At 44.3% G+C, this 13261-nt stretch overlaps 1 protein-coding gene across 2 annotated transcripts in view; it reads right to left on the bottom strand.

The window, feature by feature from the left end:
* Prmt9 (protein arginine methyltransferase 9) overlaps window positions 1-9177 on the bottom strand; it is a 31923-nt gene extending 22746 nt beyond the window's left edge. Inside the window, exons 1-3 of one of the 2 annotated variants that reach the window (XM_050120815.1) lie at window positions 8843-9177; window positions 3185-3333; window positions 672-908 (exon numbers count right to left, since the gene is read on the bottom strand). In XM_050120815.1, coding sequence (XP_049976772.1) covers window positions 672-908; window positions 3185-3333; window positions 8843-9025 — 569 coding nt within the window. In that variant the 5' untranslated portion in view covers window positions 9026-9177. The remainder of the gene's footprint in view (window positions 1-671; window positions 909-3184; window positions 3334-8842) is intronic. The other variant, XM_050120816.1, reaches the window with a different exon arrangement.
* Between the last annotated feature and the right edge of the window lie 4084 nt (window positions 9178-13261).

The following is a 13261-nucleotide window of genomic DNA, read 5'->3' as shown; positions in this document are numbered from 1 at the left end:
CGGATCTCTGTGAGTTCAAGGCCAGCCTGCTCTACAAAGTGAGTTCCATGATGTGGGAGTGTCATATATCAATCGGTTGATTTCATTGGTTAAGTTATAATAAACCAGCTGCTTGGCCTCTGGCTTGGAACATAGATGGGAGGAGTAAACAGAATAGGATGCTGGGCGGAAGAGGAAGTCAGGTCAGACTCTGCTCTGCTCCCGGACAAGATGGACGGAGGCTAGACTCTTCCCGGTAAGAGCACCATGGGGTGCTTACAAACAATCATTAGAAATGGGCTAATCCAGGTGCGAGAATTAGGCTGTAAGGGCTAGAGTTCATGGGCCAAGCAGTTCTTAAATGAATACAGTTTGTGTGTTGTTATTTCGGGCATAAGCTAGCCGAGCGGCCGGGGTGTTGGGGACGCAGCCCCGCCGCTTCTTATTTCAACAGTTCCAGAACAGCCAGAACTGTTACACAGAGAAACCCTGCCTCAAAAAAAAAAAAAAAAAGAAGAAGAAGAAGAAGAAGAAGAAGAAGAAGAAGAAGAAAGAAAAGAACAGCTGCATGAATACTCTAACAATAGTTTGAAAAACAACTGCTATTCTTATATACCAATGTTACAATTTTGGTAGCTAACAAAACTGCTTATTCATGTAAATATAATAATAAAACAATAATTATAACAAACCTCAGTATTCCAGTTCCTGTGCCAATATCCAAAACACTCTTGGACCCCAAGCTCACTGCCCTCTGGATTGCTGCATTGTAAATCCTGTTCCTCTTGGTGTCGTTGAGCATGATGAAGTGCCAGCGCTCCACCAGCCAGTTTGCAACACGATAGAAGTTCTCCTTTGCATCACTGAAATCAGGGTTGAGCTTCACTGCTTTATGAAAATACCCAGCCGCCTCATCTCGAAAGCCCATTCTAGAGGGGGAAAAAATGACAGAATACTTCAACTCTATGCAATTAGTTACAGTGCCCCTGTTCATGCACTGACCAAGCCTGAGAACCCTTCATCACTACCCCATACCCCAGAGCAGCCTCCTTGGCAAATTTCTCCTTCTGTGGGGATGGCACTCTCCTGACTTCTGAATTTCCACCTATGCATCTCAGAGATTCTGGAGGTGGGCGTGGGGGTGTCAAAGGCATTAATGTGTACTGAATATGAGCATATAAAAAATTTTAAAAGGGAGGAAATACTACCAAGTCATCTGAACGTTGCTTCTCAAACTGTGGTGAAAAACTCCGATACTGTTTAAAATAGTTACTCACAGGCTGACTGCACTGCCCACGACCAGTATGTGTCTCACATACTATCAGAATTCAGTAGCATCCAAAACTGGTCTATACTTTGTTCACCCCATGAGCTCCTTGACCAGAGATGTCCACTACACATCACAGTAGAAAACATATGATATTAACGTGAACAAGCCTCGTCATGCTGAATCAAAATGTGTAACAAAGGAAGACTACTGCTCAATTAATTTGTCAGAACTGAAAAGGATGCATACACGCCCTTCTCCAGAGCCCTAGCCCTGCACAGTCCTGAGTCAAGGAAGGGCCCCTTGGGAGTAGGAGACAAAACTACTAGGTTGATTATTGTGCTAGTTTGAATGTAGGGAGTGGCACTATTAGATGTGGCTTTGCTGGAGTAAGTACAGCCTTGTTGGAGGAAGTGTGTCACTGTAGGGGCGGACTTAAGGGCTCACGTATGTTTAAGCCAAGCCCAGTATCTCAGTTCACTTCCTCTTGCCTGCTTATCAAGACGTAGGACTCTCCGCTCCAGCAACACCATGTCTGCTTGCACACTGCCATGTCCCAGTATGATGAATGCAGACTAATCTCTGAAACTGGACACCACGGCCACAATGGAATGTTTTTCTTTAAAAGTTGTCGTGGTCATGGTGGCTCTTCACGGCAATAGAAACCCTAACTAAAATAATTATCAACAGCCAATAGAATCTAGATATACTTAAGAGAAATTCTGTGGGCATTAAGGTGCTTTTTAGTTCATTACTAATAACATCAATGACCTGAGAGGATGCATGGTAGAGAAATGCATGAGAATAACTAGAAGGAATGTATAAAATGAGACTCATTTAGTAAACTCTTAAATTTGAAATTGCAACTTGTCAGTTTGGCAGAACCATGTTCTTTCCCCCATTTCTTTAAAACTTTCAAATGCAGAGGCAATGCTAACCTTCTATTATAGTCCTGTAATTTCTCAGGAATGGGTATGGCTTGTACTGGTGTGTACAGAGTCTACATGGCAGGCCTGACTGGTGACCTCTGAGAAGCCTACTCACAAAGCTGACCTTTGACTGGCACGTAAGCACCTGAATGGATGAAGAGCGATTCAATGTGCCTCGAGGTTTACATAAGTTACCTCCCATGCATGGGGGCGCAGCATCTAATGGGGTGGTGCCAGCAGCAATGATGGCAGCTTATCCTTGATTCCACCCAGTGGAGTCTCATCAACAGAATGCTCCCAATCAGGCTTTCTTTGGCACCCCAAAAGAAAAAATTCTAGCAAGTTCTAAAGACTTTCTGGCAAGGCATCCTGTGAACCACAGCACTGCCTTTTCAAACAAGGACAGGCTCTGAGTTCCTTCAATACTTCCACAGTCTCCATGGGTCAAACCCTTAAACAATAAACTATAAAACTGCGATGGCCAGCAAGATGGCTCAGCAGATAAGGGTTCTTCCCACTAAGCCTGAAAACCTTAGTTCAATCCCAAAACCAACATGGTAGAGGGAGAGAACCAACTCCCAAAAGTTGTTCTCTGACATCCACAGGCACATTACAGCACATTACCCACACACGTGTACAAATCGCACATATACCCAGATGTGCACACATAAAATAAATCTAATTTTAAATTGCCAGGTTACACGCCATATTTACTATTCTTATATTCTTTTGAGTTCTCCTTATTACTAACTAATCACTCATTCTTTTGATTCTGCTATAGTTAATTATTTACATTAAACTTTCCCTATTGAAATCACCCTATCTATAGGCATGGTAGTGCATACATGTAGTCTCAGGCTAAAACATCTCATAAGTCCACAAATTCCAGCCCAGACTGAGCAGGTGGTAAGACTCCATCTCAAAACTAACCAAGTTAATGCATAACTTATACTTGCTTTGGACTGATAAAGAATAGTCTTCAACAAGTAACAGTGAAGTCACTACAAACCTGAAGAGATGCTCTCCCATACTATTGCAAATCACTTCATCATCAGGAAAGAGTTCCAAGGCCTGCTCATAGCAACCAAGTAAGTCCTGTACTCGACTGAGTGCATCAAGCTCTTCAGCCCACTTGAAAAGTGTATACTGAAAAGTTTCCTTTACAAACAAGAAAAAAAGACAAATTAGTAAACAAGAATAAAGAACACACAACTCGGGGGCTGGAGAGATGGCTCAGTGGTTAAGAGCATTGCCTGCTCTTCCAAAGGTCCTGAGTTCAATTCCCAGCAACCACATGGTGGCTCACAACCATCCGTAAAGAGGTCTGGCGCCCTCTTCTGGCCGTCAGGCATACACACAGACAGAATATTGTATACATAATAAATAAATAAATATTTAAAAAAAAAGAACACACAACTCTAACTGAAGACTGCAGCAAATGGAATGATGACTGAAATGAATGATGACCTGAAATCACTAATTTTCAGTAAGTACTGCTTACCAAATATGGTGGTTCAAATAAGAATGGTCCCATAGGCTCTTATATTTGAATGCTAAGTCACCAAGGAGTGGTACTTGTTTGAGAAGGATTAGGAAGGGTGGCCTGGTTGGAGGAAGTATGTTACTGTGGGTGGGCTTTAAAGTTTCAAAAGTCCAAGCCAAGTCTAGTGTCTGTCTCTCTCTCTGTCTCTCCCACAGCCCCTTCCTGCAGATCAGGACGCAGCTCTAAGTTATTGCTCCGGTGTCATGCATACTTCCTGCCATGCTCCCCACAGTGATAATAATGGATTAAACCTCTGAAACTGAAGTCAGCCCCAATTAAATGCTTTCTCTTCTAAGAGCTGCCTTGGTCATGGAGATTCTTCACAGCAATACAGCAGTGACTAAGACACCAAATAAATAAGCACATGTAAAAAAAAATACTATGTAGAATCAGACAGTATGATCTTCCTGTAAACATCTGTTCTTAGCTGCCTCTCCCCCACCTCTGCTTTCTGCAGGTAGCTATGCATCACAAGTGTCCTTGTTCATCCTTATTCATCCCCAGTACACAACCGCATATGTGCTAATGATGTAGCACGTACACGACTACTTAGGCCCTTATTTTCCAGCCCTCGGACTCTGGCTATCTCCACCCATCACGCATAGGTCTCCAGTCATCTCATCAAGCAATGTGCAAAGAACTAGAATAAAAACTCAAAGATGCACATGAATGTTGCTTCTATCTTAATAGAAATTAACTATCTTTAAAAAGTTCAACATGTCCTCAATTGTCACACCACCTTTCCTTCACAGGATACAAAAGGATACAAAGGTATTATTCCGTCTCAAAACACAAATCACTACTTACTGCTACCCTGTTGTACAAGGTTCCTCCAAGATTAAAACATTCCATTCTTTAGGAAAGGTCCTTACAACAGAAGGTAAACAACTCAAGATAGCTTCAGGAAGTCCCTGAAACTGAGCAGATTCACTATGCCTCTACCTCACATGCACTCTCACAATAGTGCTGAGAGTCACTCAGACAAGCCAAGCTGCCAGGAAGACTTTTGAGATCAGACCAGCTAGCCTGGAACAAGCAGAAACCAGCCAGGCTACCAGGAGGTTTAGACCAGGGGCAGCTGGAGAGGATGCTCTCCAGTCTGTTGTGCTGCCAGCAGGCTGTGCAGAATGCTTCATTTTCCAGCTCTGTGAGCTGTCGCCCGTGCTGGGGTGGGCTTTGACAATACACCTGTCTTTAAAGCTATTTGTCCCTGTAAGTAACCCCAATAAAACTCAATGGTTCACTAAATTTGTCTTTCATGGTATCTAATTGGTGTAGGAGGTTCTTCTTTCTATGTGTTGCTTTCATTGGTCAAATAAAGAAACTGCCTTGGGCTTTTGATAGGGCAGAAACTTAGGTAGGCGGGAAAGACAGAACTGGATGCTGGGAGAAAGAAGGCAGGCAGGGCGAGCCGCCATGAAGTCACCAGAGTCAGACATGCTGAATCTTTCCCAGTAAGCCACAAACTCGTGGTTCTGCATAGATTACTAGAAATGGGTTGAATCAAAATGTAAGAATTAGCCAAGAAGAGGCTAGATATAATGGGTCAGGCAGTGTTTAAATGAATACAGTTTCTGTGTAATTATTTCAGGGGTTAAGCTAGCCTTGCAGGACAGAACAAAGGGTCCTGTGCTCCTCATACATCTAACTTTGGTCTGTCAGAGGATCCCTATCTGGGTGAGTAGACATGTATGCTATGTTCTCCCAAGTTTGGTCACAACACATCCTACTCTACTATCTTTAAATCTGCTGCTTTCTGACGAGCTCTACCGCTCCAACCTAACCTGGCCCTCAATCACTTGGTAAAGCGCAGCGACTGCCTTCTCACTGCCCACCCAGCTCCAGTCTCATCTTCCTGCAGCTGTTTTCCATGATACTGCTCTATGGAGAAAAGGCAGGTTCTGACATTCCACATACAAACTTTACACATAAGAGTTAATATAGGAATTATAACAGTTTACTAGAAAAACAAAGATAATGAAGGAGATCCTATTATATGGTAGATACTCTGGATATCTAGATATTATATAAATGGATCAAGAGTTCTATAGATTAGTAGATTGCTCAGTGGTTGAGTATTCTTTCCTAGGATGTTTAAGGCTCTGGGTTTGGTCCTTGGTAACAACAAAAATAAGTAAATGAATAAAACAGTTAACGGGCTAGAGAGATGGTTCAGTAGAGGAAGAGGCAGACAGATCTCTCAGTTCAAGGCCTGGTCTACAAAGCAAGTTCCAGGACGGCCAAAGCGACACCGAAAAACCTTGTCTCAGGAGAAAGGGGGAAGAGTACTTGTTGCTCTTGCAGAAGACCCAGGTTAAGTACCCCAAATAGCAGCTCACAACTGGCTATAACTCAGCTCCAAGGAATCCAATGCCCTCTTCTGGTCTCCGCCATGAAGGAACTCTAGCCAGTCCAAGAGCAGCAAGCATGGGTCTGGTCTGGCAAGTCTTACCCTTCTCCCTGTCTTGCTAAAAACCATTAGCTTACCATTTCTAAAGCTAGCCACCAAGGTCTATTCCCTTATTTGGCTGCTTCCTCCTCCTGAGGCTGCCTACCAAGGGCCAGCTATCAAAGTACTGAAGTCCAGCAATCAAAAGCCCCCTTTGGCTCATCTGATTAGTATTTCCAAGTAAAACTAAACACCTTATCCTAACACAGAGTCTCCCCCTTTATCTTTATGAACCACCACCAATTGTCTCCTCTTTATCCAGGGGTAATACCCCTTCTCCCTCTCCCTTGTTCCCTTCCCCTTTTTCCCTGTCTTCTATCTCCTATCTTAGTCTCTTACTTCCCATCCAGTATCCCTCTGAGGCAAATAAAAGTCCTTTTTGCTGAGAACTTGGTCTTGTGGTATCCTGAGCCAGAACTACACACATGTGGTACATATCCACACATATAGGCAAATACTCATACATATTAAATTTAAAAGTTTTAAAACACAAATGGTTTAATGTGACCAAAGTGTGGGTATAGGTAGTAGAGAGGCTTTCAGAAAAGCAGACTTCTGTGAATGAGGCTTTTGCAAAAAAAGAAAGAAAAAAGAACTTTGTTTCACATAAAACCAGCTACTGAATGCTGGCCATCACCAGCTCGTCTGTTTTTAATAAAAAGTTAGTACAGGGTCACATACAACCCTACCTCAAACTCATTATGTAGCTGAAGATAATCTGGAACTTCTGATTCTCCTGCCTCCACGCCCTAAGTGCTGGGATCACAATGTGTGCTGCTGTGCTAGCTTTAGACCTGGCGCACGTTAGGATAAATCCACCAACTGAGCTATGTATCCAGTCATATAGTCAAATTTCACATAGTTTTTCCGTGCTAGCCGTGGAACCCAGAGCATCACACTCAGAGTCATTCTATGGCAAGCTGTTGTATAGGCCTATTCCCCAAGTCAAACAACTGCCATCTTGGAAGGAAGTTTAGCTGTGGCCACTTGCCAAGATCATACCAGATGGACTTGTTGACTGTTTAAATCTCTCCCAGAAAGGCAGACTGGGTCATGAGACCCTCACCTGAGTATCCCACTGTTCATACCACCTGTTGTGTGCAAACGCTGCCCTGACTGCATAGCCTCAAGTAGAATCTAGAGCTGTGGTTTGAGAATGTTCAAACTTTAATTAATGTTGTATTAATGTTGTGACCCTTTAATACAGTTCTTCCTGGTAGGATGACCCCAATCATAAAATTACTTTTGTTGCTACTTCATAACTGTAATTTTGCTATTTTATGAATCATAATGTAAACATGTGATATGCAAGATGTGTGGCCCAAAGGAGCCACAACCCACAGGTTAAGAACCTCTGGTCTCCAGTATATAACCAGGGAAGACAGTGGGAGGTGGCGGGGAGAGAGAAGCCGTGCAGCTATGAGAAAGCTATCATTCCTGCGGGTAAAGGCTTTCCAGTGCAGCCTGCTGAGGGGAGCACCCACATTGCAGTAAGGAACCCCTCCGCTGTGCTCTGTAGGTAAGCCCAGTGAATTCACTGCTTCCCCGGAGACCTCAGTTTGTTGTTGGGATCTTAGGAGAAAGGGCAGATACACTTTATGTCTTCCCCGGGATAAGAATTCTACCAACACAAGCACTCTACCATGTTGTACACTCACACCAACTATTTATCTTGTCCATTCACAGAAGCAGCAGCTAGAGCTGAGCCAAGAGAAATCGTGATGATGAGACTGCTTTCTACACGAGGGAGCAAACTACCCAGAATACTATGTAACAGATCCTGAAATGTCTGTGAATTACAAGCGCCTAATGTACTGCCATCTAGTGGACATAGGACAGACCACGCTACTAAACAAGAAGGAAGACTGTGGCCTGCAAAATGTCAACAGGGTCAGATTAAGAAATTCCGGGATGAACAAAGCAAGAAGATCCACGGCTTAAACTGAATGTGCAATTCAACTGCTTTGTGAAACTGAGATTCTAACACATGAAAGTGTACAGTAGTTCAGCAGGGTAACTGCTGCACATGAGACGGACCATCAGATAAAGGGTCCCTTAGGGTTGCACAATTTATCCAACTCCGGACGAACAGTATTTCTTGTACACATGATAATTTCCTTGTACACATGATAATACAAAGCCTTCAAGGCAGAGCTAATTAAATTACATACTGAAGGAGAGAAAGGACTACCTAGTGGCATTGGCATTTAAAGGACATTTGGATTTTCTTTTTCTTTTTGGTTTTTTCGAGACAGGGTTTCTCTGTGGGATAGTTCTGACTGTACTGGGACTCATTCTAGACCAGGCTGATCTCGAACTCACAGAGATCCATCTGCATCTGCCTCCCGAGTGCTGGGATTAAAGGCGTGCGCCACCGTTGCCCGGCGGCCTTTGGAATCTCAAGAGAGGTAGAAATTTTCAAACAGATGTGAGACAACTTTTGACTTGTTACTAAAACCTGGCTGTACCGAGTTGAGCTGCAGGAGGCCCAGGAGGGAATCGACTTCCATAGTCGTTAAGGTGTCTCAGTCTCTGTGTCTCCTCTCTCTCTCTCTCTCTCTCTCTCTCTCTCTCTCTCTCTCTCTCTCTCTCTCTCTCTCTCTCTCTCTCTCTCACACACACACACACACACACACACACACACACCCCACCCTATGGTCGCAGTAAGGCCTCACCTTCACGTCGTCTTTGAGCTCCGGCGCCAGGCTGAGCACGAGGAGGTAATGAGCATAGGCAGTGCCGAAGTCCCGGGCGCCCAGACAGTGCTCAGCGCTCTGCAAGGACCGCGCCACCAGCCGATCCCGGCCGGCCGCACCTGCGCCACCGCCCCGCCGGGGTCTGGGCCGCGAGTTCGGCATGGCTCAGGCTCCGCTCCGAAGCCCTCGAGGAAGGCGCTCTCCTCCGGGGAAAGAGACTCTCGACGCCTCACTTCCCTGGCACCCAAGGCAGCAACAGAGGGCGCAGAAGGAAACCGCGGTCTCCGCTACACAGAGCGAAACCCCGCCCACCTTCTCCACGTCGGGCGACAAGAGCCGACGCGCGGTGATGACGCCACCCGGGCGCGCCCTCTCGGGTAAGCCCCACCCCCAGCGCCTGGGAGCTCCTGAGCGTGGTCCCTTGCACTAGGTGTGAGCCTGTCCGGCCTCTCTCCCTCCTCCTGTGCAGCCTGCCAGGACCTGCTTTTCAACTTGACAGGCTTGTGCGATGCTAAGGCCCTCTGGAGCATAGCGCGCGAGTGTCACTATTGCAAAATGAAATAAATCACCTTAAATTTGGTCATGGTGTACTCTTAGCATCAGATATTCTTAAAAAAAAAAAAAAAACACGTGAGGCAAAACTATGGGTTATGCTCGAAAAAGAAAAAGTAGTCTCCGCGAACTGCGTCAAGGTCACACAAGTCCGTGGTATGGTACAGCTGAATGCGAATTTCCTGGTGACCTGTTACATTGACACAGAAGACTTGTGTCACATGTGGCCTCTTAGATAGAAGTCCAAAAGTTTTTAAAGATCTACAGGAATTATAGCGTTAGCTAATTTTGTTGCCATTTTCAAGAGATTAGTAGTGTGTAGAGTGGCTAATAAGAAATGGAGGATAGAGTATTTTGGACATCAAACAAAAAATTCTCTGGTTCTCCTAAAGTCAACCTTTGTGTGCCTTTTTGCTTTCTCTTGTGACTTATTCTCTGAACCACCCTTTTAGGCACATACCTATGTACATCCTAATTTAAGGACATAAAAAAATTTTAAAACTTTGCAGCATCAAGAGTTAGCTGGAAACAGGAAACTTTGCAAAAGTGCAAACCAGCTGTCCCTGGCAGCTAGCCCCCTGTGACACCCACTTTGTGGTCTAGACAGAAGCAGACTTAATGGCTGGGAGGGGGGCATGCACAGAGCATAAGAAGCCTCTTAAAGAGGAAGGGGGTATACTGAAGTGGTCCATACCCTGCGTTTAGCAAGACCAACTCTCTTGACCCTAAGTGAACCTGGCTTGCGGTTTTTACCTATATATGTCAATCCCAAATGAGAAATGGCAGCTCTCCCCACTGTGCTGCATTGTGAGTGGTGGCTTTGAGCTCACAGCTAGTTGGACTATGCACGCAGAATAAACCTTGCTCTTGCATTCTGGACTTGACTGGATCCTGGTGGTGGTTTCTCTGGGCGTCTCAACTTGGGCACAACAAATTGACAATTTATTCAAAGACAGGAACCATTCTCAGTCAATCTAGTATGTACAAAATAAGAACTTTAATAATTCTACCTTTGATGGAAAGTGTTTCTCCAGCTCTTTAGTTTTGTTTGTGTACTGTCCTAGCTATTCGTATCCTCCTTATTTGCTGCTTTCTGTACTAGGCAATGTAGGATATAACTGAAGCCGGGCGATGGTGGCGCACGCCTTTAATCCCAGCACTCGGGAGGCAGAGGCAGGCGGATCTCTGTGAGTTCCAGACCAGCCTGGTCTACAGAGCTAGTGCCAGAACAGGCTCCAAAGCTACAGAGAAACCCTGTCTCGAAAAACCAAAAAAAAAAAAAAAAAAACCTCTCAACAGAGAAATAAAATGACTGAAAGACACTTAAGGAAATGGCCAACATCCTTAGCCATCAGAGAAATGCAAATTAAAACAACTCTTAGATTCCAATTTACATCTGTAAGAATGGCCAGGATCAAAACTACTGATGAGAACTTATGCTAGAGAGGATGTGGGGTAAAGGGAACACTCATTCATTGCTGGTGGGAGTGCAAACTGGTACAGTCTCTTTGAATATCAGTATGGCGATTTCTCAGAAAATCAGGAAACAATCTACCATCAAGACCCAGCAATACCACTTTTGGGTATATACCCAAAGGATGCTCAATCATACCACAAGGACATGTGCTCAACATGTTCAGAGCAGCACTGTTTGTCATAGCCAGAACCTGGAATCAACCTAAATGCCCCTCGACTGAAGAATGGATAAGGAAAATGTGGTACATTTATGTAATGGAGGACTACACAGCAGGAAAAATCATGACATCTCTGATTTTCAGGCAAATTTATGGAGCTAGAAAATATCATAACTGAGTGAGGTAGCCCAGACCCAGAAAGAGAAATATCATATGTACTCACTCATAAATGGCTTTTAGACATAAAGCAAAGAAAACCAGCCTACAATTCACAATCTCGGAGAACCTAGACAACTTTAAAGACCCTAAGAGAGACATACATGGATTTAATCTACGTGGGAAGTAAAAAAGACAAGATCCCCTGAGTAAATTGGGAGCATGGGGACTATGGGAGAGAGTAGAAGGGAAGGGGAGAGGAAGGGGAGCAGAGAAAAATATATCGCTCAATAAAAACAATTTAAGAAAAGAAAAAAGAAAAGGCAGCCAGGTTTGCCTTGCTAACAGGCTTCACAGTAAAGCCTAAACAGGCTGCAGGTGCAGCTTTGCACTAAAGAAACATACTCTGCACTGACTGTTCCCAGGAATAACTACTCATGTCTCTGCTAAGTGATTAGAGGGAAAGAGTGTGTTCTAAGATGTGGGAAGGTCTGAGGACAGTCCTGAGTTCAATTCCCAGCAACCACATGGTGGGACGTTCCACTGGACTGGGTTTCCACACTACAACCTAGACAGCCACCCCCAACCAGTTCCAGCTATCTTTCCCCAAACTCTCTCCCTCCATCACTTACCCCAATCCCTTATGCTCCTGTCCCTACCTACTCCCTGCCCTTCCACAAAATCTATTCTATTTCCCTTCCTGGGGAGATCCATGCATCCCCCGGGTTTACCTAACTTTTCTCAGTCTGTGGATATCACTTAATTCAGAGCTAATACCCACTTTGAGTGAGTACATACCATATTTGTCTTTCCAGGTCTAGGTTACCTCCCTCAGGATGATTTTTTTTCTAGTTCCATACATTTGCCTGAAAATCTCATGTAATTTTTTAACAGCTGAGTAATACTCCATTGTGTAAATGTACTACACTTTTTATCCATTTTTCTATTGAGAGACATCTGGATTTTTTTTGCACTTTCTGGCTATTGATTTCATAGTGGCTGTACAAGTTTGCACTCCCACAAGAAGTGGAAGAGTGTTTCATTGAAGAAGTTATCAGAAGATGGAAAGATCACCCATGCTCATAGATTTGTAGGATTCACTTAGTAAAAGTGGTCATCCTAGCAAAAGCAATCTACAGATTACACACAATCCTCATCAAAATGCCAACACAAATCTTTATAGATTCTGAAAGAACAATTCTCAACTTCATATGGAAAAACAAAAAGTCCAGGATAGTTAAAAACAATCCTGAACAATTAAAGAATTACTGGAGGCATCAGAATCCCTGATTTCAAGCTGTACTATAGAGCTATAGTAATAAAAACCGCATGACACTGGCATAAAAACAGACACGTTGATAAGCAGAGTCAAACTGAAGACCCAGACATAGACAGACATATAGGCAGGGGTGACGAGTCTAGGCTAGAACACTGGATTAGGGTCCCAGGATAGATCTGGTGGCTTGGGGAGAAGGTGTGATCAGTCTCAGCAGGTTAGACCTTAAAGAATCACATGAGAAATCTGACTGGGAGGAGAGTTTGGGTGTCAGAGAAGGACCTGAGGGTGGTGGCAGGTAGCTACTGATTGACTACAGGGTAGTCAGGGTGTCGAGATGAGGCTGGGACAGTGGGTATGGGATCTGTTGTAGATGCCATGGGTTTGGGAGAAGGGATGGATGGGGAGGGTCAGGGAGAAACACCAGGCTAGACTCTTAAGAAGGGTGGGGGAGGTCTGGCTGGGTGGGGAGGTTGGATGTAGCACAGATGGGACCTGAGAATCTCTTTAAAATAGTTTTCTTTTGTAGTAGGCTCTAACGAGCTTTGTGTACATGCCCAGGAGTGGCCCATGGTCATGCGGCCGTTCTACTTCTAGTGTTTGGAGAAGCTCTAAGATTGATGTCCAAAGTGTCCACACTAGTGCACATTTCTCCCCAACCGTGTGCAAACACTGCGTATCCTCACGTCCACCCTAGCTTGTTGCCGTTGTATTCCTACCTATGAGTGGTCTGATCAGGTGAGATGGAATATTAGTAGAGTTTTTGCCTGAAATTCCTGA

This window comes from Alexandromys fortis, unplaced genomic scaffold (assembly GCF_014885135.2).
Source record: "Alexandromys fortis isolate MF-2015 unplaced genomic scaffold, M_Fortis_MF-2015_v1.1 scaffold_186, whole genome shotgun sequence".
Taxonomy (NCBI): Eukaryota; Metazoa; Chordata; class Mammalia; order Rodentia; family Cricetidae; genus Alexandromys; species Alexandromys fortis.
The sequence above is the reverse complement of the archived record's forward strand: the minus strand, read 5'-3'. Positions and strand labels throughout refer to the sequence as shown.